The sequence below is a fragment of the Ursus americanus genome, chromosome 17 (assembly GCF_024610735.1).
Source record: "Ursus americanus isolate L20-20 chromosome 17, mUrsAme1.1.p, whole genome shotgun sequence".
Classification (NCBI taxonomy): domain Eukaryota; kingdom Metazoa; phylum Chordata; class Mammalia; order Carnivora; family Ursidae; genus Ursus; species Ursus americanus.
Genome location: NC_142143.1, coordinates 55888520 through 55912385, shown reverse-complemented (window position 1 = coordinate 55912385; position 23866 = coordinate 55888520). Strand labels below are relative to the sequence as shown.

At 43.8% G+C, this 23866-nt stretch overlaps 2 protein-coding genes and 1 long non-coding RNA gene across 9 annotated transcripts in view; 1 reads left to right on the top strand and 2 right to left on the bottom strand.

Annotated features, from left to right (window-relative positions):
• Positions 1 to 386: 386 nt before the first annotated feature.
• On the bottom strand, positions 387 to 13441 carry NACA (nascent polypeptide associated complex subunit alpha). Of its 5 annotated transcripts, XM_087869054.1 has the most exons (10): positions 13311 to 13430; positions 12375 to 12446; positions 9219 to 9739; positions 4487 to 4703; positions 3234 to 3319; positions 2973 to 3050; positions 2006 to 2152; positions 1233 to 1361; positions 700 to 822; positions 387 to 512 (listed from the first exon to the last, which is right to left on the bottom strand). In XM_087869054.1, exons 2-10 carry the CDS (start codon positions 12442 to 12444, stop codon positions 498 to 500), a joined length of 1386 nt encoding a protein of 461 aa, XP_087725180.1. In that variant the 5' UTR covers positions 12445 to 12446; positions 13311 to 13430; the 3' UTR covers positions 387 to 497. The 5 variants fall into 5 exon arrangements, with proteins under 5 accessions (XP_087725180.1, XP_045645764.2, XP_045645765.2 ...); XM_045789808.2 differs by having other exon boundaries at positions 4487 to 9739; positions 12375 to 12536; positions 13311 to 13441; XM_045789809.2 differs by having other exon boundaries at positions 4487 to 9739.
• Positions 13410 to 23866, top strand: part of LOC148108692 (uncharacterized) — a 13948-nt gene continuing 3491 nt past the window's right edge. The window contains exons 1-3 of one of the 2 annotated variants that reach the window (XR_015727214.1): positions 13411 to 13511; positions 14654 to 14730; positions 16262 to 16385. This is a non-coding gene — a long non-coding RNA (uncharacterized LOC148108692). Of the gene's footprint in view, positions 13512 to 14653; positions 14731 to 16261; positions 16386 to 23866 lie in introns of those variants that run through there. The other variant, XR_015727215.1, reaches the window with a different exon arrangement.
• PRIM1 (DNA primase subunit 1) overlaps positions 16366 to 23866 on the bottom strand; it is a 20932-nt gene continuing 13431 nt past the window's right edge. The window contains exons 12-13 of one of the 2 annotated variants that reach the window (XM_045789815.2): positions 18188 to 18286; positions 16366 to 16637 (exon numbers count right to left, since the gene is read on the bottom strand). In XM_045789815.2, the coding sequence (XP_045645771.1) occupies positions 16618 to 16637; positions 18188 to 18286 (119 nt within the window). In that variant the 3' untranslated portion in view covers positions 16366 to 16617. Of the gene's footprint in view, positions 16638 to 18187; positions 18287 to 23866 lie in introns of those variants that run through there. The other variant, XM_087869056.1, reaches the window with a different exon arrangement.

Genomic DNA, 23866 nt, shown 5'->3' with positions numbered 1-23866 from the left:
TCAAGACACAACCAACGTGAACTGCTTCTCAGAGGCCAGATGAAGTCCAACATGTATATATTCAAAAAGACTGTAGGGCCAGAAAAGAGGCTGGTGATTACTAAATGTAGGCAGAAGACACGATTTGCTAACGGCTAACATCTGGGAAAGAAAATGGAAAGGAGAAACTTTACCTGTAAATTGTATTCTCTGAAGACAAGAAAGTCCTAACAGATAGCCTAATATAGTATCTTTTAAGAGACGAAAAGACAGATTTTAAGTGAGGAATCTGTGGCACTAAACCTTTTCAACGGAAACTGAGGCCTTAAGAGTAAATTATGTGTTTTCATTTCTAGAGCCTTCATGTGGTTTTTTTTTTTGGGGGGGGGGAGAGACCAAGCACCGAGTTCATCCAACAAGAAGCCATTAACTTTATTAATGATAGAAACAGTACAAATTTCAAACCAAGCTGCAGTTATTCTTTTGAAACACCAAAAAAAGTCCTCGTTTTCAGATGGTTACATTGTTAATTCCTGTAAGAAAAGAGATCATTAGAAGCAGTCATAGGCAAATTGAGAATTCAGGCCACTAAAATACGAGTAACTCAGTATAGGCTTTGGAATGAAACTTTCTAACTGGCTGATATTAAGTTCAGAAAATAAAGTCACCCATAACTGGTCAGGGCAGAAGAAGTCAAGGAATAAAGGCTTGGACACTTACCATAATAGCATTTACAATATCATTACTGTTGTTCTTCAGGGCTCGGACTGCCTTTGCTCTTGACACGTTTGCTTGTGACATGACCAATTCTATGTCCTTAACCTCTACACCGGTTTCATCAACCTAAGAGAAGGAAAAAAAGCACAATAACCTAAAGGCCAAGAACAACTCCAGCAGTTCTCTGAGTCAGGAGTCTCTTGAATCTAGTTCTTAATATAACTCAGAAACTCATTAAGTAAATTGAGTTTGAGACCCGAAAGCAATATAGAATGCACCCGTCAATACAAAAACAATACTGGGTGCCTAGGTAGCTCAGTTGGTTAAGCGTCTGCCTTCAGCTCAGGTCACGATCCCGGGGTCCTGGAATCAAGCCCCGAATCGGGCTCCCTCTGCCTCTCTATCTCTCATGGATAAATAATAAATTTATATTATAAATAATTATATATATAATATTTAAAAAATCCTAAAATAAACCCCACACAAAATAATACTATCTGGAGAGGATTAAAAGTATAAAAGATTTCCCTATATACCTCTTCCTCTTCACTCTCCTCTTGTACAGTTGGAGTCTGTGTGTTTTCTTGAATGTTTGAGACAGCTTCACCTTGAACTTTGAATTTCTCAGCAGCTGCTAGTTGTGCTTGCTGAGATAAATCTTCGATCTGTAGGGTAGAAAATACAGATTTAAGTGAATAGATTAGTCTGCGGTAAATGAAATAAATCGTTTATATTTTTTCCAAACTCTCACTCTAAAACCACTTCAGGTTAACTTACTACATAGCTTTAAATTGTGCCCTCACTAAGATTACATATCACTGTACAAAGAGAACTAGTTTATGTCTAAAGCAGTGGTTCTCAACTGGGAGGTGATTTTGTCATCCAGGGACATCTATCAAATGCCTGGAGATTTTTTTGGTTATCACAACTGGGTAGGATGCTGCTAAATATCTGTAACACCCAGGGGCGCCTGGGTGGCTCAGTCGTTAAGCGTCTGCCTTCGGCTCAGGGCGTGATCCCGGCGTTCTGGGATCGAGTCCCACATCGGGCTTCTCCGCTATGAGTCTGCTTCTTCCTCTCCCACTCCCCCTGCTTGTGTTCCCTCTCTCGCTGGGTGTCTCTCTATCAAATAAATAAATAAAATCTTAAAAAAAAAAAAAACCAACTGTAACACTCAGGAAAACCCCTTCACAACAAGGAATCATCTGACCCCAAATTCCACACTAAAGAATTATCCAATTCTGACTATCGATAGTGGTGAGGTTGAGAAACCCCGGTTTAGAGCACATCCAAGAAAACTTTCTTTTACCTTGGCTTCCCCAAAAACTATGTAGGTATCTGAAGCTGGGCTCTTGTAGACATCTGGTTTTGTGATGACAAAGAGGATATTCTTAGATTTCCGGATAGTGACTCTTGTAACCCCTGTAACCTGTCGAAGACCCAGTTTGGACATAGCCTAAGGAATAGAAAAGAACATCAGGTTTTCAACTTCTCTAGAAGTAGCTTTGGAGGGGAACCTGGATGGCTCAGTTAGTTGAATGTCCAACTCTTGATTTTGGCTCAGGTTGTATCTCAGGGTTGTGAGATGGAGCCCTCCCTCAACCCCTCCCCCTGCATACGTTCTCTCTCTCACTCAAATAAATAAGATTTTTAAAAAAGAAGTAGCTTTAGGAAATAAAGAACATAGTAATAACTATATCCAAAGCAAAGCCTTAACTGAGGGTTGCTGGAGGGGGTGGTGGTGGAGGGATGGGGTAACTGGGTGATGGGACGTTAAGGAGGGCATGTGATGTAATGAGCACTGGGTAGTATATAAGACTGATGAACTGGGGCGCCTGGGTGGCTTAGTAGGTTGGGCATCTGCCTTTGGCTCAGGTCGTGATCCCAGGACGGAATCAAGCCCCGGCATTGGGCTCCCTGCTCAGTGGGGAGTCTGCTTCTCCCTCTCCCTCTGACCCTCCTTCCAGCTTGCGCTCTCTCTGTCTCAAAAAGATAAAATAAAATCTTAAGGGGGAAAAAAAAGAGAAAAGACTGATGAATCACTGACCTCTACCTCTGAAACCAAGAATACATTATATGTTAATTAATTGAATTTAAACAAAAAAGTAACAACACAAACAAAAACAAAGCAAAGCCTCTTCCCAGGCTAACTTTTGTTTTTTTTGCCATAGTAATTTCTAACACTTTAAATAAATATGATTCTACCACCACAGTTTCCCCTATCTAAAGCTGCTTCATCAGAACCTTTAATCCTTGTTTATAACTTAAAATCTTACCTTCCGTGCCTTCTTTTCACTCCGGCTCTGTTTTGCTTTACTGACTGGTTCTTCATCGATTTCAGCTGCTGCTGCCAGCTAAGGAGATAACACAGCTATGAATAAATGGAATGTAAGGCCCAGAGGTCACAATCCCCATGAAGTTTTCCTTTATGAAAAGGTTCACATTTCCAAATACTTAAGTCAACTTCTCTATCAACCCTTGTTCTTCAATGCTTTCTTGACTCAAGTACTTTGACCAGCAAGTAAGAGAACACCCACCTGGGCTTGTTGTGTGGTTGCCTGTGTTGAATCCTGTTCCTCAAGCTCTGGCACTGATTCATCACTGTCAGATTCTGTTCCAGACCCTGAGACGACAAATAACTTTTACTATTTTACAGTACATTATAAGGAGGAGGCACCTCACCATAGCCTGCCTGGACTAAAGGTCACTGGCTTATGCTAGACCTCACAAAGTTAAATGTAAACCAACTGAGTTGTATGAAGCCAGCTTGACAGCCTCCAATGTAGCCATGAACTAGTGTGTACACATCTATTAAAGACCCAGCCCCAGAAATAAGAGGTAATTACTAATTACAGCCAAGCAAGTTTATTAACAATAACTTCTTCCTTTCTCTCAAGGTCTTCACTTGGCACAGGCCAACATCAATGACCTCCATAACTCCAAATTCTATCCAACAGCCCAACCATCCCCAAAAGGTATCTCCAGATACATTTAAGTGAAAAAACAGTTAAGATCACATTGTGGAGGCAGCCCAGGGAGGACACTTTCCCCTCATTCTTTATACTGACTAGGGGAAGGCCAGAAGCAGTTGTGTACACACGTATAGCCTTATTTTCAAACCACTTACCCTAGCAGTCTGGTTTCATCAACATAGCTTGAAGAGTCTCAATGACTGCCAACCTGCAGTTCTAACAGTCACCTCTGTTAGAGACTGTCCTGTGACCTCTCCCATTTCTTCCAAATATAACTCACGTATTTTAAGTTTACCTCAATCAAAAGGCCAAGCATCAATAAAGACTACTGAGAGAAAAAAGCATACACCTGCACCATTCTCAGGCTAGGAAAAGAAGTCTTGAAAAGGGAGTCCCTTGGGCACTGGTCATTATTAAATCTAAGATGTGAAAGGAAATTCGAATAGTTCCAGATTTCCCAACATTTTAGCAAATCCCAGGCCCAGGGACAAGGTTAGTTATGTGGTAGAGATTAGAGCAAATTAAAAGGTCTAACAGGTCTTGGTTTTCAATGTCAGATCATCCAGGTAAAGATGGCAGATCCAGGGTTAGCTTGGACCATATTATAACAAGATGATATGAAACAGACTGAGGTGATGAAAACCAAGATTGTTTCACATTCCGAGAGCTTTTGCATTTAAAATTATCACTCTATGTTCTATGTCCAAACACAAGCAGATAGACTGGAGAAAGCGGCGCATCCTAGGGTTAGTATTGGTGGGTAGCCCCAGGAGGGGTGTGGGCGACACACCATGCACACAGCAAACCAAGGCAAATACCCTTGTTGTTCTTCAGAACAGGCTGCTTGGCAGAGGGGGTTGGGGCAGGGATCCCAGCAGGTTTGGGGGTGGGCATGTTGACGAGGACCGACTGGAAAGGCACTCCCCCCGAGATTGGTTCCGGGGGAATCAGAGGCGGCAGCTCATCCTCATCAGCAGGGGCTGAGGGCTTACAGGGGGATTCCAGCACCAGCCCAGGTGAGGACGGCAGAAACTGCTGTTTAGGAAGCACAGGGGCAACTGGGGAGGGAGCGAGAGGCAGAGAGACTGACGGGGTGGGTGCTGGAGGGACAGACGCTGATCCAGCTTTAGGAAGGACCTTCTCAGAGGAAGCTGTTGCTAGAGGAGTAGATGTCACAGACTCAAGAGGAAGAGTCAAAGGGCTCTTTGGGGAATGAAAAGACTCTTTGCTTTTTAATGGAGAAACAGGGAGGGTTTTGGGAGTCTTTGAAGAGCCTTTCTGAGCAGAGACCGTCAGCGGTCCTGGAGCCATTGTAGAAAGGGGTCCTTTAGTACCATTCTTAGCTGAAGGGTCTGGGCACACAGGAGGTGAAGAAGCAGAATTCTTCTTGGCCAGTGGACCTTTCTCAGAGGGAGGTGTGATAACCGGTGCACTTTCTGGAGCTGGGGCAACGAGTCCTGCTTTGAGAGCTGTGGAGCCTTTCTTTGCTGGTAGGCCTTTAGAAGCCTGAGGGGCAATGGACCCCAAGGGACATGTGACTGAACCTGGAGAAGTAGGGGCCTCTTTGGGTGAGGGAGAAATCTCAGATGAGGGAGTGGGGGCACCTTTGGATGGGGTAGCTGGGGCTCTCTTGGGGGACGGAGTTGCCGAGGCTCCTTTGGAGGATGGGGTTCCTCCTGGGGTTCTTTTGGATGGAGTTGCTGAGGTCCCTTTGGGGGCTGGGGATGCCGGAGACTCTTTGGGGGAGGAAAGAGTCACAGCTGGGGGAGTGGAAGCCCCTTTGGGGGCTGGAGTTGCCGGAGACTCTTTGTGGGAGGAAGGAGTCACAGCTGAGGGAGTAAGGGACCCTTTGAGAGATGGGGCAGCTGGGGCTTTCTTTGAGGAAAGAGTCATTGCTGGGGGAGTGGAAGTCTCTTTAGGGGATGGGGTTGCTGGGCCCCCTTTGGGGGAGGGAGGAGCCACAGCTGGGGCAGTGGAGGCCCCTTTGGGAGATGGAGTAGCTGGAGTTCTTTTGGGGGCTGGAGTTGCTTGAGACTCTTTAGGGGAGGGAGGAGCTGCAATGGGGTTCCCTCTGGGAGACTGGGTAGTTGGGGACTCTCTTGGGGAGGAAGGAGCCACAGCTGGGGCAGTGGAGGTCTCTTTAGGGGATGGGGTTGCTTGGCCCCCTTTGGGAGATGGAGTTGCTGGAGCTCTTTTGGGGGTTGGAGTTGCTTGGGACTTTTTGGGGGAGGGAGGAGCCACAGCTGGAGCAGTGGAGGCCCCTTTGGGAGGTGGGGTAGCTGGGGATCTTTTGGGGGAGGAAGGAGTCATAGCTGGGGGAGTGGAGGTCTCTTTAGAGGATGGGGTACCTGGGCCCCCTTTGGAGGAGGGAAGAGCCACAGATGGGGCAGTGGGGGCCCCTTTGGGAGATGGAGTTACTGGGGCTCTTTTGGGGGCCGGAGTTGCTTGGGACTCTTTGGGAGAGGGAGGAGGCACAGCTTGGGAGGTGGGGGCCCCACTGGGAGGTAGGGCAGCTGGGGACTTTTTGGGGGAGGAAGCCATAGCTGGGGGAGTGGAGGTCTCTTTAGGGGATGGGGTTGCTTGGCCCCCTTTGGGGGAGGGAGAAGCCACAGCTGGGGCTCTTTTGGGAGATTGGGTAGCTGGGGACTCTTTGGGGGAGGGAGGGGCCACAGCTGGGGCAGTGGGGGCCCCTCTGGGAGATGGAGTAGCTGGGGCTCTTTTGAGGGCTGGAGTTGCTTGGGACTCTTTGGGAGAGGGAGGGGGCACAGCTTGGGAGGTGGGGCCCCCACTGTGAGGTTGGGCAGCTGGGGACTTTTTGGGGGAGGAAGGAGTCATAGCTGGGGGAGTGGAGGTCTCTTCAGGGGATGGGGTTGCTTGGCCCCCTTTAGGGGAGGGAGGAGCCCCCGGTGGGGCAGTGGGGGCCCCTTTGGGAGATGGAGTAGCTGGGGTTCTTTTGGGGGCTGGAGTTGCTTGAGAGTCATTGGGGGAGGGAGGAGCTGCAATGGGGTTCCCTCTGGGAGACTGGATAGCTGGGGACTTTTTGGGGGAGGAAGGAGTCATAACTGGGGGAGTGGAGGTCTCTTTGGGAGATGGCGTTGCTTGGCCCTCTTTGGGAGAGGGAGGAGCCACAGCTGGGGCAGTGGGGGCCCCTCTGGAAGACTGGGTAGCGGGGGACTCTTTGGGGGAGGAAGGAGTCCTAGCTGGGGGAGTGGAGGTCTCTTCAGGGGATGGGGTTCCTGGGCCCCCTTTGGGGGAGGGAGGAGCCACAGGTGGGGCAGTGGGGATCCCTTTGGGAGATGGAGTAGCTGGGGCTCTTTTGGTGGCTGGAGCCGCTTGGGACTCTTTGGGAGAGGAAGGAGTCACTGGATCCCCTTTGGGGGAGGAAGGAGCCACAGCTGAGGCAGTGGGGGTCCCTTTGGGAGATGGAGTAGCTGGGGTTCTTTTGGGGGAGGAAGGAACCACAGCTGGGGTAGTGAAGGCCTCTTTGGGAGATGGGGTAACTGGAGTCTCTTTAGGGGAGGGAGTGGGGGAATGCTTCTTGGCCAGTGACCCTTTAGGGACTTGAAAAGAAAGACTGGTCTCTGGAAGAAAGGAAGCTTCAGCTGGAGAAACAGGGGATGAGTGATTTGCAGCAGGAGTATCAGGGATAGCAGGAACACTTTTTGAAAGAGGAGAAAGAGTTAAGGTAGTAGAAGGAGCTGAACCCTTCTTGGTTGGATGTCTTTTAGTTTGAGGAGACACACTAGTCCCTAAAGGAGATGGAGAGTCAGCTGAGGAAGTTCCTTCAGAAGATGCATTAACAGAAGCACCAGAGTCCTTGGCCGGGTGCCCTTCAGGAGAGGAAGCCACAGGCGCCAATGCCGAGGTATGAGAAATACTGTGAACTTTCTTTGCACCTTGAGGAGGAACAGAGGGAAAGGGTTCGGACTTGGAAATTTCAGGGGCTAGCGCCATGGCAGCTGGAAAAGCAGAAACATTCTGGGGGGATAAAGTCACAGTTGGAGCCACAGGGCAACTTTCAGAGGCTGGAGGAACCAAAGGTAAAACAGTAAGAGTGGAACTACCCTTCTTATCTGGGTGGTTTTTATGAGCTGAAGAGACATCTCCTAGAAAAGTGCTGGCCGTAGTAGCAGGAGTGGAGGTAGCTTTGGTAATCGCAGGAGCCACCCCGGCAGCAGCAGCACGTTCCAAAGCAAATGTAGCTATGTTTGGGGTAGTGAGAGAACTTTTGAGAAGCAGACTAGTGGGGTCTGGGCTTGCACAAGGATCTGTCTTGATTACAGAGGTTGGGGAGTTAACGCCCAGAGGAGAGGGAACAGTACCGGCTGGCGTAACTACAGGGAGAGGCTCTACAAGGCTTTTCTTTGCTAAGGTGCCTTCAGGAGAACGAGCTATCTCCAGAGATGATGATGTACTTTGGGGAGAGGGGGGATTCTTAGGGGCTGCCAGGGCCAATGGTATTAGAGTAGAGTCTTTCTTGGTAGTGAGTCCTGCCTGTGCTGGTGTAACAGGAGCTCCTTTAACAGGAGATGGAGGTTCAGTTTGGGTATCTTTTTGGGTTGGTAACTTTACCAATGCTGATGCAGGGAGACTTTTGGGGTTCTCAGAGGATGACACAGGAGGGAGGACTGGTATTCCCAGAGGGGTTACTTGAGGAGTAGAAAACTCTTTGGGAGCCACAGGAGCCATAATTGAGGAAGCTGAGTCCTTACTACTTATGGGACCTGATGAAATTGGAGGAGACATACAAGAAGCTACCTCAAAGGTAGTAGGTGCTGCAGAAATTGTAGAGGGGTTAGTCATAACAAATGGGATGGCTCCAACAGCACAAACAGGAGCTTCTTTCAAGCTTGGACTCCCTGGAGGAGGAGGAATTTGGGCCACCAAAGGCTGATGATGAGTGGCATTAGGAGAGCCTTTGAGAATGAGAGAGGCTGTAGGAGACAATGGAGAAGAGGCAGCTACATTTGATGAGCCAGAAGGGCTGAAGGAGGCTATGTCAGTGATGGCAGAGAGGTCTTTCTCAACAGAAAGAGCCAGAGGGGAAGCTGGAAACCCCTCATTTCTGGAAGGAAGTGGAGGAATTACAGATCTCTGAGAAGGGTTAGAGGCCCCTACAGGAGAATGATCTGCAGAAATGGTATCCACTTGAGGATTTGACAGAACATTAGGGCCTGTTTGACCTAAGGGCCGAATAGGAGAACCAAGAGAACTCTGATGTAAAGGTGCAAGATGAGAGCCTAGAGAAGTGAGGAGAACTGGAGGGACACTGGGAGCCACAGTTACAGACTGGGTTGAAAGCGATAATGCAGCCGGTGAACTAAGGGGTCCCTCTAGGCTGAGGCTTTCAGGGTTTTTCGTAGAAGTCAGAGCTGAGGAAATAGGCATGTCTTTGAACTGAGGGGGAGTGATGGCTGGGGGAGTGGCGGATGGTATTTGAGGACACGAGGCTACTCCAGACTGAACAGAGGCCAAGGGAGTTCCAAACTGGGAAGGAACAGCACTGACTATACCTGGAGGGATGGGGGTGCCTTTTGGATTAGGGCTTACTTGCAGGGGGGCTTGAACAGGAGAGGTCTTTGGTTCCAAGGAAGCAATGGGAGTTGACAGAGACGTCACTGACCCGGACTCAGCCATAGCAATCAAAGGAGGTGAACTAAGAGGGTTAAGAGGATAAGCAAAGCTCTTCTGAACTGAGTGGGGAGCCAAGGCCACCAGAGCCAAGGGAGCTGAAGAGGAATGGGCACCTTTCACAGTTGGAGTTATCATGGGAGAGGCCAGAGCTAAGGCAGCTGGGGAGATGGGAGGCCCTATTAGGTTTGGTAGGAAAGTTGGGGTGTCAGTGGAGGAAGGACCAACTCCCAAAGGCAGGGCTGTTCCAGAGGACGACTGGGAGAAGGGAGCTTCAAAAGGGGTTGAGACAATACTAGAGGGAGAAAGGAATGGGGAAGGCTGGTTAGGGGTTGCCAGAGGGCATTGTTGGGGGGCCAGGGAGCAAGGAGGGGGAAGGGCAGATTCAGGCTGCCCTAGGGCAGCAGTGACACTCAAGGCTGAAGACACAGGAAGCACAGCTGGAGGAGAAAAGCAAAAAAGGGGATAAAGAAGGAAAGGGAAGGAAAAAAACAAAGGTGAGTTATGCAGCCCAACTTGGTATAACATGCCTCACAGGAAACACGGAATTTTTAATCTGAGACTGAAAGTCACCACACAGGATTAGACGAAGGTGACAGGCAACAGCAACCTTCCCCAAACATACTTCAGTGGTCAAGTAAGAATACAACCCTTTCCCCATCTCCCACATTTCCCAAGTTCTACCAAAAAAAGAAAAAGAAAAAAAAAAGCAAACTATTTTAAGGTGGAGATAACAGTCTAAGCAGCCTATTAGTCTCTAAATGGGGAGCACAGGCCTAGGAGTGGGTTGGGAACAGCATGCTTTCTACCCTTTCCCAGATGTGCCTCCCTTCCCTCCTTGAATGAATCCAAAGTCTTCCTTACAGGCCACAGAATACCAGTAGAATAGCTGTTCTACTGTCAAGGATCACGAACTAACTGAAACAGACACTGAAAATTGGAACAAGGCAGGCAGTGAGTGGTGATAACGATGGGCAGGCGGAACTGAACGAAAAACAAAAACAAAAACAACCCCCCTCCCCCAAACTAAACCAAGTCTTTATATGCTCAGGCTTTCACCGGGTCAAGAAAAATCTCTTAGAATAAAGTTTTAGGAAGGTGGCGTCAATACACAATTCTATGTGAAGTATTAAATACTAAGTCACTTTGCCTCCCTATGCCTCAGTTTACCCACTCACCCAAAACAAGCAAAAAACCAACCACAAATGGGTTGCACTTTATGTCTACACACCTTCCTAGGTATTGTTAGCTCTTCAGACATCAATTTAAGATGAATTAGACTGCCAGGGAGAGAGCTTAGTCACAAGGGTAGGGGCTGTATTATGAAACTGTAGCCCAACTTGTTAAACCAGACTGTGGTTCTATTTTGGAAGTAGGGAATTGGAGTGGAGAATACATTGGCTCTCCACCCCTTACTGGATAAGTATGTCATTCTGCCAAAATAGACCAAAGTTCAGCACTACAGTAAAGCTCAGTAAAAGATTTTCTGAATGATAAAAATTCACAATTTATTCAACCAGTAATTCTAAAATTGTTAGAGTATCCTACTACAGAAAAGACAGGTGGCTCAACCAGTTTTTCCTGGAGAGTTGGTAGGTCAAAGTCTTACAATTATAGTGTAAATGTCTCCAAACATATGAATGAGAATTTGAAACTTAGAATGTTTTCCTCTGACTGGACTTCAAGATGGGATAAGGCCCAATCTACTTGCTTCAGACACCACAACCAACTCCTTGGGCTAGTTTTCGCATTTGTTGTAATAATTACTTAATTGTAGTTACAGAAAAAATTCAGTGTTTTACTACTGGCACTCCCTTAATATTACTAAACCTACTGTCAAGCTCAAACTATTCAGAAATAAGCTTAGCAGCACTAAAGATGACTTCAGAAGCAAATGGCATGAACTTGAAACCAGATTATTCTAAATTCATCTGAATTTCAGTCTCCACATTTGTAAAATCAAGTTGTTCAATAAGGTTTTGGTTAGCACCAAATTACAGGATCTTTCGAGACCAGTCCTTTATTTTCTCCTTCCATTAAGTCCCTTGTACTTCAAGGATTTCATATAGCTTGTTCACTAGCTTAGAGGCCCCCTCCTTTTTCTTTTCTAGCAGCAGTATTAATCCCTTCAGCTGCTAAAATCAGACAGGTGGGGAAAGAGAACCTCAATGCTTTCAACTATAAACAACTCTATTTTAATTCCAGAAAGAGAACGGAATTACCCTTAAGTGACAGGTGGAGTTAAAAAAATTTACAGTAAGAAAAAGTGAAGATGGAAGTTATAGCCTGAAGAGTCCCTTCATTTATTTCAGCACAACTGATGCAGCAAGAATATCACTGAATATTTTTTCACTACCCCCTCTCAAGTTTTCTAGAGAAGTATTTTCACCATGATTCAAAACTTGCCTTTACACTGTTTATATCCATCAGTTTCAAAGCTGAAGAGCAGTCAAAGGAAAGCTTTATTTCAATCTTGGGTTCCAGGCAAGCTGTCGATGCAGGCACTTATTCTAGCACACTAGAAACATCTTAGCACCAACCCATAAAGTAAGTTAACCAACCTAGGAGGGCCGTGGGGCCCAGTAGGACACATTTACCACCAGCACACATCTCATCCAGACATGTGATGAGGGCACAATGCCAAGCTCTGCCATCTAAAACCTTGATGCAACTTGCTGGCTGGAACTTCACAAAAGCTCAGGTCTCCTTGGCCTGCAAGTGTGTCATCCAGTTCCAATAGGTAAGAATCACCGAGCCCTGTCCCTGCTCAGTTTTCCTGTGCGAGGTGAGGGCTCCACAGAACATCCTGTGAGGCAGCTGCCATAACCTACGAAGGAGGCCTGGGAGCTTTTCACGCTCCTGGATCTTAAATATACTGTTTATGTTCCAATCCCTAATGAAGTCCCTCCAGGGCAGCAGTTAATAGCATGGATTCTCTCCTCCCTGGGAAAGCTACAGCCATCTTTAATGAGTTAATTCTGAAAAACCGGAGGGTATGCCCTTTGCCATTTTACCCACCAAATGGTTTTAGGTCTTACAATTTTAACGAACAGTAAGGGGACCAGGGGAACCTACCTGTCTCAGCCTGGGGCTGTGGCAACTCCTGCTCTGTAGCAGGGACGGTTTCTGTGGCTTCACCAGGCATTTCTGAAGAGAATAAAAAGGAGGCCTGAATTGACTGGGATCCGTTCTGCTGCCCAGCCCAGAGTCAAATATCCTTAAAAACTCTGCGAAGGGCTGTTAAGAAAAAAAAAATCACGAGGGTGTGTCGGGACAATCCTCCCCAAAGCAGCTGGGAATAGGTAAGAAATAAGACGTGACCCTCAGATCTCGGATCAAGCGAATCACCTTCTACCTCTCTTTACTCCGCAGAGAACGGACTTCCAGTGCCCAGGGGTTCCTTTCACTCTACACTCCAAATCCCACGAAGGCAACAGTCACCACTGCGTTCTCAACCCGAGGAGAGGACGCCAGCCTGGCTCCCGACCTCGGGAGACTTCAGACGCTACCTTGCACCACCTCCCCTCCTACACTCACGCCGCCTGGGCTGGGACCACCAGGTCTCCCGTTTGCCGACTTTCGGGAACCAGGAGGGGAAGGAGGGTGCCTAAGTCCCAACACTCGCTTGTCACAATTAAGAACGGCGTGTGTGTGTGTGGTGGTGGTGGGGGTGTTCCAAGGCTGTGACCCCCTTAACCTCCTTTGGGTTCTCGTGAAGCTGTTCCCAACAGCAGACGCATTCCGCTTTCGCCCCCAACACCGCAACGGCTCTATCTCCCCAGCCCTGGCCTCCAGGCCAGGCACGCGGCCTCTCTGCCCTGCTTTTGCCAGGATATCAACCGCAGACCCCATTTTGTCCGGAGGCCCCAAGGCCACACTTCCCAGGGCCGAGTAGGAACCCAGCAGCCCCATAAAACCTCCAACTCCCCTTAGCTCTCAGTCTCTGGGGCGGCTCAGTCCGCAAGAAAGGCGGATGGCTGCGGATACAGTAGCGGCGAAGACAGGACTTACTGTGCGGGGAACGCGGAACCAAGATGGCGGCAGAAAGAGAGCGAGCGAGAGCGTGACCCACGCCTGTTGCAGAAGGAAGCCTGGCGGAGGGGGCGGGACCAGGATCCGATTCCGGGTCAGGAGCTGCCGGCAGTCACTTCCTTTAACGAGTGACCCGTCTTACCGTTCCCAGACGGGGGTGGTGCCGAGGTCTAAATAAGGGTAAGAATTCAGTACGGGACGCGCTGGCCTGGCAGGAACCTCAGCGCCGAGCCGTGCACTCCGTAGATAGCCGACCCTTTCCGGTGCCCCAAGTCGAGGCATTTTTGATACCCAAAGGAAAATTGTTCTGAGAGAAGCAACCTCTGGCCTCTGGTCAGTAAAGTAGCCACAGCGGTATTTTAGTGACTTTTTGATTTCCCTTTTTCAACTAATGCAGGGAAATAGGAGATACCAAATAGTATCGAACGCCACAGATTGTAGTCACGTCAGTGTAAGCTAGCAGTGCCTTAGGTTAACCCTCAATTATTTTATTTTTGGAATACACAGTTTAGACCGATGTTGAAACTATTCGATTACACTCCTCAGAAAAAAGAACATAGGCACATATACAGTTCTTTTTGCCTGCTGTTTTGGGCAAATAGATATCCTAAAACGAATCCATTCTAATAGTCCCAGGCCCCACGTTATGAGCTCATGCTTTATACTTAAGATTCCTGAGAGTAGAATGTAAATTCAGTGTTTTGTTAATGAAAAGGCCATGGGTCCTGATCCCCATGGCCTCCCTCAGCCCTACAAAGGACTCAACAAATACATTACCTAAACCAGCCAGCACTATTTGAGCTAAAGGGTTTACGACAATTGTGGCTGCCTTTTGAGGGAAGCAGTGACGTTATGCTTTGAAAACTACTTGTAAAGTGAGGATTAATAAATTAGGAGTAAATGAAATAGTGGAGTTTACCAGGAATGAGAAATTCTGAAATTTTTTTCAGGTAGGGGAGGCAATATTCTGGAGTGATTAAGCACAAGAACTGTGTAGGGGCGCCTGGCGGGCTCAGTTGGAAGAGCATGCAACTCTTGATCTCAGGTTCATGAGTTCAAGCCCCATGCTGGGTGTAGAGATTACTTAAATAAACTTAAAAAAAAATATATATATATATATATATATGTATAACATGGACTCTGTAGCTGTACTCTGAATCACAGTTTAGTCACGTCATATCGACCCTGGACAATTTAACCTGTTTGCGCCTGTTTCCTCATCTATAAAATGGGGATATAGTAGCTACTTCATAGGATTGTTAGGAAGATTAGGTAATATATGTACATTACTTAAAAAGTGGTTACTATTATTTTTTTCTAAGTAAATATGTGGTCCGGAAGATTTGTCAGCACAGTCCATTCACCTTCAGAAGAAAGGGCCAGCCAATTATCTTCTTAGGTAAGTAAAACTATTTTGACCATTTCGCTTTCTTTTCCATTAAGCCCACTGACTCTTCTCTCTGTTGTTAATGACTAAGGAAGGATGTATTTTCGGTCTTTGGATTTCTTTATAAATTGGGCAAGTCTGGAGATGGAAGTCAGTTCTGTGCCCTCTGTTTCTACAATTTTCATATATGGATGAGTTGGTAAAATCAGAGAATAGGGAAGTCAATAGTCTTTGGGCATATTTCTGCTATCTTCAAGAACCAAATATTTATTTTGAAAAAAAAAAAAAAAGGACATAATTAAAAAAAAAATTCCAGTTAGCATACAGGTAAAAACATTTATTCTTTTACATGAGTACAGTATGTTCAGCTTTATCCAAGAGCTTTAATATTAAAGCATTAAAATGCTTTAATGGTAGACATATTGGAAGCTTGAAACATCTCTTGTTGAAAGCATAATACCAGTCTTTATACTCTCGTTCTGAGTTCTTAAGATGGACTGAGTCTTTAGAATAATTTTGTATTCGGGAATTTTAACCGACCCACTGTTTTCCAAACCTAAGAACTGAACAATACATAGTAAATAGAGGCTCAAATGAGGAATTTTGCACAATGGTCTTTAATGTTTTTTCTTAAAAAATTAGGAGAAGGAAATGCAAGCCATTGCCGTGTGTTGACTGTGTTGTTAAGTATTTTTTGTATATATAAACCAAAAGATTAAAAAAAAAAGACTGTGTGGCTATAGAGAAAACAATGTTAAAGGAAATGCAAAGGAAGGACAATTTTCATAAATCAGAGAAAGTACCAGCCTGATAGCTTGACTTCTCAAGAAGATGGACTGTAAACCAGAATGACTAAACAGTCAAAACTAGGCAAAAGAAATCTGATACTTCAGAAAAAAAAATCAACTATGGAAGAAAAAAAAACCTTTAAAATTAAGTATCTGGATATGTAGAAAGGGAAATGTTTTGACAAGTAAAACAGGTTTTATGTTGGTGAAATTGGTTATTCTAAACTACTTCTTTATGGTACAGACTAATCCAGTTGTTTTCTGGGGAAAGAAGTCAGGAGCTACAAATGCAACAGTTGTAAAAAACACTCTACTATCCCCTATTGTAATCTAGTAACTCATCTCTTTTGAATTGAAGTTTTGCTATGTTTGGATGCCCAGTTTAAAATGATTTTTAAAAGATAGGCAGTGGAGTGTGGCCTGACCAATATAAATATCAGTAAGCAAAATTAGAAGTGACAGAATACACTCTCCAGGTATAATGGTAAGTGTCTAAGACATAAGGACAAAGCTCTCACGCACCTACAATATTCAGTCCAGAAATAAGTAGGCTATATCCAGTGAGCTGAGATTAAAGTCTTGAGCATATTATTGCTCACTTGCCTCTACATATGGCAACTGGTAGAAATATATCAAAATACATATGGTAACTGGTAAAAGGTATATCAAAAATCTTAGAATTATCTTTGTATAATACTAACTTTTACAAAATGTATCTGCAGTCCACTTATTCCTCCCATTATTGCTCCTTCCAGAAACCTGGACACTCTCCTTTGGTGGCCTCAAGAATCTTTTCAACATAATTTTTCAAAAAAATGAAATTTTGCTTTGAGCATTAAGACACATTATGGTTCTACAGTATTTATTAAAGATTTTAATTTTATTTATTTGAAAGAGAGAGAGCACGAGCAGGGGTAAGGGCAGAGGGAGAAGAAGACTCCCCACTGAGCAGGGAGCCTGAAATGGGACTCTGATCTCAGAGTCATGACCCTGGGATCATGACCCGAGCTGAAGGCAGACACCCAACCTACTGAGCCACCCAGGCGCCTGAAGTATTTGATTCTTGAAGCTAGAAGATATATCTACATTGGTTTGAGGAGAGTTGTTATCTTCAGAAATCTTTCTGTAAATCTGGAATAGAATAGATTCTCATTAAAGGAATAGTAAAGGAAAACAAGACAAATCCCATTTATTTTCACATTCTGATTTGCTTAATGCTTCTATTAAATTCACATCATGCATAAAGATTTGCTTTCACGTTTGCTGAAGCCCACATTATAGGCTGAGCTAGTATAGAACAAGAAAACAAAGGACTTAATATAGCCATTTGGAATGGCAGGTTCATTGAGGCTTTCCAAGTTCAGAGTCATCATTGCTCATTCAATAAGCACATATTTGAGTGTCTACTATGAGTTCAGCATTATCTTAGGCACTACTCTTTAACCATCATGCATATTATTAAAAAATGAAGTGGAAAGGGAGTTTGTATTTCTATAACACTACTACAGTTTTCTATGGTACTGATCAATCTCCTGAATAATTGCTCATTTCTTTCATTTTGACTTACACATATGTTCAGGTCTCTCCAAGTCAAAGAACTTTTTCTTTGACATTGCTGTCCTCTTAGTATCTCCTTTTACTTCCAATATCCAACAGGATTTTATCAGTTCTCTACTGCATTGACACTTGATAATCTCCTTGAAAGTTTCCTTTCCCCTGGCTTCTGTGACACTTTTAATTTTCCTCTTTCATCTCTCCACTTCCAAATCATTACCAACTCTCAAGGATGGCTCTAGTATTTGCACTTTTTGGAGATATCCAGTACTAGTGTCCTAATGGTAGTAGCCCAACTGGCCTCTTGGGCTCCATTTTATCCCCTACCTCTCCCCAGATACATTGTTGCTAGTTTTATTTTACTAGATAAAACTATAAATCATGTACTCCCTTCTTCAAAAACCTTTAATAGATTCCCTGTCCCTATTGAATTAAGCCCAAACTCTCAAGACTGGAATTCAAGGCCATCTATAACTCTGGCTTCAGTCTGCTTCTTCAGATTTCTAGCCCATCGCTTCCTGACACATCTTTTTCCAGATTAGCTGTACTATTGATGGCCTCCAGAGTGACCTGATGCTTTCCTGCCTAATGCCTTTCCTTTGCTGTTCCTTCAAGAATGAACAATCTGTCTCCTTTTCCTATTCCTGTACCCTTATCAAATCTCTGCTTGTGGAAATCCTATGCATACCTCAAGGCATGGTATATTGGCATTGGGAATTAGAATCTATATAGCATCTCACTGTCAAGAGTTCAAATACCACTCTTCTCATATGAAATCTTCTCAGGTTCTCTCAGTGAGATGAGATCTTTTTCTTAGCATTTTATACTTCTTTGTTTTGTATCAGTTAGTACTTCCTAAGGGCAGGGAGGCATGGTGTGGAATTCATCTTTGGATAATTACTCTTTGTTTCCCTCATAGTACCTGATACACAGAAGGTGTTTAATGTATATCTGTTAAATTGAATTAAGGGAGCTCAATTTTTAAAACACTAAGGATAGTAAGCTAAACCAATAACTTGTTTTAGGAGGGCAAAGGCTAAAGCTCTACAATTACTCACTTGCTAGATGCTTTAAAGTTCCCACACTTAGGATATAAACAGCTAAAAGGGAAAGGTATAGAGTCTTACCACTCTTCTTGAGAAGCTCTCCTTTTCGGGATTTATCCAGGTTTTCAAGAAACTGTTCAAAAACTTTTATATAAGGAGCTAGACTGGTCTTCTTATAATCTAAATTATGAAGGCCACGCATTATAATTAGCATTTTGGAAGCAAGAATAACATGACAGTATAATTTTAAGTTTCTTTAAAGAATTCTCTAGAACAAGAAGAACTCTCTAGAACAGTGCTGTCCAATATAATGAGAAATGTGTAGTTTATTTTTATTTATTTATTTATTTTTAAAGATTTTATTTATTTATTTGACAGACAGAGAAACAGCCAGTGAGGGAGCAAACACAAGCAGGGGGGAGTGGGAGAGGAAGAAGCAGGCTCCCAGCGGAGGAGCCTGATGCGGGGCTCGATCCCAGAACGCCGGGATCACGCCCTGAGCCAAAGGCAGACGCTTAACGACTGAGCCACCCAGGCGCCCCAAATGTGTAGTTTAAATACTCTAGTAGCAGGGCACCTGGGTGGCTCAGTCGGTTAAGCATCTGCCTTCCACTCAGGTCATGATCCCAGCGTCCTGGGATAGAACCCCGCATTGGGCTCCCTGCTCAGCGGAAAGCCTGCTACTCCCTCTCCTTGCCGCTCCCCTTGCTTGTGTGCTCTTTTTCTCTCTCTCTGTCGAATAAATAAAAATCTTAAAATAAATAAATAAGTAAATAAATAACAAATACTCCAGTAGCCACTTTAAAAAGGTAAAATTAATTTAATATTTTATTTAATCCAGTGTATCTAAAATATTATCATTAACATATAATAAAAATGGAGATATTTTACATTCTCTTTCATACTAAGTCTTTGAAATCTAGCATTTTGTACTTAAAATACATCTCAATTTAGATGATACATTATCATAAGAAATACTTGATCTATAGATTTGAATTATAAAATAGTGTAAAAGTAGGCTCATATACCCAAATTTCCCAAACATACTTATAAAGTTTTCCAATAATTGAATCAAATATCAGTTTTAAAATTTATTAAAATTTTTTAAAAAGATTTTAAAAAATATTTATTTTAGAGAGACACCCCTTAAGATTTTATTTTTAAGTAATCTCTATACCCAACGTGGGACTTGAACTCACAACCCTGAGGTCAAGAGTTGCATGTTCCACCGACTGTGCCAGCCAGGTGCCCCTATCAGTTTTAAAATTTAAATTAATTAAAATTACATTTAAAAAATCAGTTTCTTGTTTATACTAGCCACATTTCAAGTGCTTAATAGCCATATGTGGCTACTGTATTCCAACAGTGCTGCTTGAAAATATCCAAACCACATGTACATATCTACTTCTTAGTAGTCAGGCTTTCTAGTATTAGACCAACATAATCTATTGTTCTGTGTTAAGTCCCATACAATATTCCTTTCTTTAGAAATTGTGGCTTCAGTAATAAATAGTTTTAACAACAGAGCAAACATTAAAAATGTGAAGTCAGGGCCATTCTACCTGGAGACAAACAGAAGTTTATAGTCGTAGTGCCTTAACTATAGGTATTTTTTTGATTTATATAAAATTTTAAAAATGTACACAACAAAATTTTGAATACAGAACCGTAATCATCTATTTAATTACACAATCTATAATACCCAATAGGGGAGAAAAATCTGAGAACAAGATGAGATTTGGATTTTGGTAGTGTGCTATGTGTGCATGGAAGAGTCCTTGTAATAGTTCATTCAAAGAGTAAAAAAAGAAACTATACTTAAAAGAAATTTTAAGGGGTGCCTGCTTGGCTTAGTCGGTTGAGTGTCTGTCTTCGGCTCAGGTCATGATCCCGAGGTCCTGGGATGGAGCCCTGCTCAGCAGGGAGCCTGCTTCTCCCTCTCCCTCTGCCACTCCTCCTGCTTATGCTCTCTGGTGCGGAGCTCCATCCCAGGACCTTGGGATCGTGACCTGAGCCGAATGCAGACGCTCAACTGACTAAGCCACCCAGGTACCCTTAGAAAAGGAATCTTGATGAGAATATTAAGGATGAATATCTGAACTGTGGCAGTTATGAAAGTACATTATATTTTGTCCTCAACTTTTACATATGACTTTTCTTATAATAATGTAAAATGTATACCAAGGAAACAGTTTAGTTTGGGATTAACCACATAGTACTTTGAACCTTTAATTGAAGATTCTAAGCTCCTTGCATATAGGTCTATGTGTTTACTTCACCACTGTGGAATATGTAATAGGCATTCAATAATTACTTAAATATTTACTATCTATATTAAGTACTCTGCTAAATTCTAAAAAAAGCATAAGACAAACTCTTTGGTTTTAAGAAGTTTTTAAATGAACTGGAAAAACAAGTCCTGTATGTAGTAATAGAAAACAATATATAATTAAAAGACCAAAGAGGCATATGGATAATTATAAGACCAAAGAATCTACCAGTCAGTGTGGACCGAAGTGGCTGTGAAGTAGGTCTTAGAAAAAAGATATAATTAGGGGCACCTGGGTGGCTCAGCTGGTCAAGCATCCGACTTTTTTTTTTTTTTTTAAGATTTTATTTATTTATTTGACAGAGCAAGAGACAGCCAGCGGGAGAGGGAACACAAGCAGGGGGAGTGGGAGAGGAAGAAGCAGGCTCCCAGCAGAGCAGGGAGCCCGATGTGGGGCTCGATCCCAGGACCCTGGGATCAGGCCCTGAGCCGAAGGCAGACGCTTAATGAGTGAGCCACCCAGGCACCCCTAAGCATCCGACTCTTGGTTTCCACTCAGGTCATGAGATTGAGGCCTGCATCAGGCTCCACGCTCTGTGCGGAGTCTGCTTGAGATTCTCTGCCTCTCTCTCTGCCCATCCCTCCACTCATGCTCGCGATCTCTCTCTCAAATAAGTAAATACATAAAATCTTTAAAAAAGAAAAAGAAAAAAGATATAATTACAAGAGAAGAGAACATTCCAGGACTTGTGAAGAAGGGCAGGAACAAATGGTACTAGTGTGAAAAAGGACAAAGGCTTAAAATCACAGAAACTAAAGCGATAGTAAGGAAGTTAAATATCACTTATTCCAACCCCCACAATCTCTTAAGCACCCCTGACTGATGGCTATTAGGCTATTTATGAATACTTGAAATGACAGGCACTTTAGTTTATTTTTGAATAGTTATATTAGAAAATTTCTCTTTAAAATCTTCGAACAGGGGTGGCTGGATGGCTCAGTTGGTTAAGTGACTACCTTCAGCTCAGGTCATGTTCCCAGGGTCCTGGGTTTGGGCCCTGTGTCAGCTCCCTGCTCAGCGGGGAGTCTGCTTCTACCTCTCCCGCTCCCCCTGCTTGTGCTCTTTCTGTCAAATAAATAAATGAAATCTTTAAAAAATAAAATAAAATAAAACAAAATCTCTGGACAAAAGAAAAAGATATCCATCAAGAGACAATATTGTTAAAAAAATTGTGTTGAAGTAATGTATGCATGTTGTTAAAAAGAATAAAATAGTACTAACAGGTTGGAAAGAATAGCAGCTTCCTGCACGAATTCTGACCTCTCCATCCTCTTTTTTTTTTTTTTTAAAGATTTTATTTATTTATTTGACAGAGAGACACAGCCAGCAAGAGAGGGAACACAAGCAGGAGTGTGGGAGAGGAAGAAGCAGGCTCCCAGCAGAGCAGGGAGCCCGATGCGAGGCTCAATCCCAGGACCCTGGGATCACGCCCTGGGCCGAAGGCAGACGCTTAATGACTGAGCCACCCAGGCGCCCCTGACCTCTCCATCCTCTTTGGCAACCACTTTTTTTCCCTAGCACCTACTTCTAACAGCTGAACATTTCCAATGTTCAGAAATCCAAGGCCATTCTTCCTAGGTCTGTGGCTTTTTTGGGGGGAGGGGAAGTAGTAAGGAGTCAGAAAGCTAAGATCTTTTGTTAATTCTCAGTGTTCTGAAACTTCAAAATGATGTGCCTTGGTGCGGGTCTGATTTCTTATTATGCTGAGCCTTTGCAATAAAGGGCTCATTTCTGTGATGGTTTCCTATATAATTTTGATATGTTTTTCCCCTCCCTGTTTGTTGTTTTTCTGAAACTCCCATAGTCAGGTATTAGACCTTCTGAACTATTCTTCTTCTTCTTTTTTTAAAGATTTTATTTATCTGTCAGAGACAGAGAGAGCGAGCACAAGCAGGGGGAGGCAGGCAGAGGGAGAAGCAGGCTCCCTGCTGAGCAAGGAGCCAATGTGGGACTCGATCCCAGCACCCTGGGATCATGACCTGAGCTGAAGGCAGACACTTCACTGACTGAGCCACCCAGGGGACCCCTGAACCGTTCTTCTAATTTTATCTTTTACCTCCTTAAAATAACAACAAATTTATCTTTTTTTGTAGTACTTCCTGGAAAATCTTAACTTTTCTTTTATAGCCCTTCCACTGAATTTTGTATTCTAATGATTATGTTTTTGATTTCTAAGAGCTCTTTCTTGTTCTCTGAATGTTTCTTTTCATAGCATTCTGATCTTGCTTCATGGATATACTATCTTCTCTTATTCTGAGGATATTAATTAAAAAAAAAAGATTTTCAGGGTGCTTGGCTGGCTCAGTTAATAGAATACGTGCCTCTTGACCTCTGGGTTGTGAGTTTGAGCCCCATGTTGGCACAGAGATTACTTAAAAAAAGGGGGGGGGGTTTCTTTGTTCCTTGCATTATCTGTTTTCTCTGAGTTCCTTTTTCCAGTTTTTTTCTGATTTCATGTTGGAGATGTTTTTCAAATACTTCATTTTTTAAAAATATTTTATTTATTTATTTATCTAAGGAGGGGAGGGGCAGAGGGAGAGGGACAAGCGGACTCCATGCTGAGCACAGAGCCAGATGTGGGGCTCCATCCCATGACCCTGAGAACATGACCTAAGCCAAAAACCAAGAATCAGAGGCCCAAATGACTGAGTGACCCAGGCGCCCCTCAAATTCTTTAGACAGAATGCTTGTAATCATTCTTCAAACAATAATAGTGGAATGTACTATGTTTAGGTATTATGTTAGAACTGGAAGAGATGAAGTGAGATTTTTTTGTTTGTTTTGTTTTTGTTTTAGTGGAGTGATGTTCGAGCTTGGGTTTTGAAAGAAGGTAGCAACATTTGACCAAGAAAGGTCAATCAGAGATCACAGATGTGCACTGTGTTACAATAGTCACTTGCCACATGGGGCTATTTAAAATTAAATGAAATTGAAAATCCGATTTCTCCCAGTTCAAGGGGAGTGTGCCACACGTGGCTAGTGAGTACCACACTGGGCAGTGCATTACATTTCTATCATCACAGGAAGTTCTACTGGCTCTGTAGCTGTAGAGTGTCTCTTGGGTGTTGGTATGTGAAGATTTGGCTTCTATTAGTAGGAAGATTTATAAATTCCCCAGCTCCTTCAAATTCTTGAATATACAATTCAACCACAGTTTAGATATATATTTACCATAATACTCTCCGGATACATCAGGAACAAAGAACAAAAGTACTGCATACATAGTAGTTGTTAAATAAGTAGCTGTTGAACCTAAGATTGTGAGAGTCAAACAACTATCAACACAAATTGATAATTTAATCTTATAGATCCTGGCATTTAGATGTTGCTCAGTAAATATGTGCTGACTTAAATTAGATTCAACAGCACCACTTGGGCAATTGATGAAAGGACAGAAACATTGCTGTGGTATTATTTGTTACTGAGCTGG

Coding starts and splice junctions, on each gene's coding strand:
- NACA (XM_045789808.2), bottom strand. CDS start 12,444: ATGCCTGGTGAAGCCACAGAAACCGTCCCTGCTACAGAGCAGGAGTTG. Junction 9,740..12,374: donor ACAGCCCCAGGCTGAGACAG/GTAGGTTCCCCT, acceptor TTTCTCCTCCAG/CTGTGCTTCCTGTGTCTTCA. Junction 3,051..3,233: donor CAACCACACAACAAGCCCAG/GTGGGTGTTCTC, acceptor TTATCTCCTTAG/CTGGCAGCAGCAGCTGAAAT.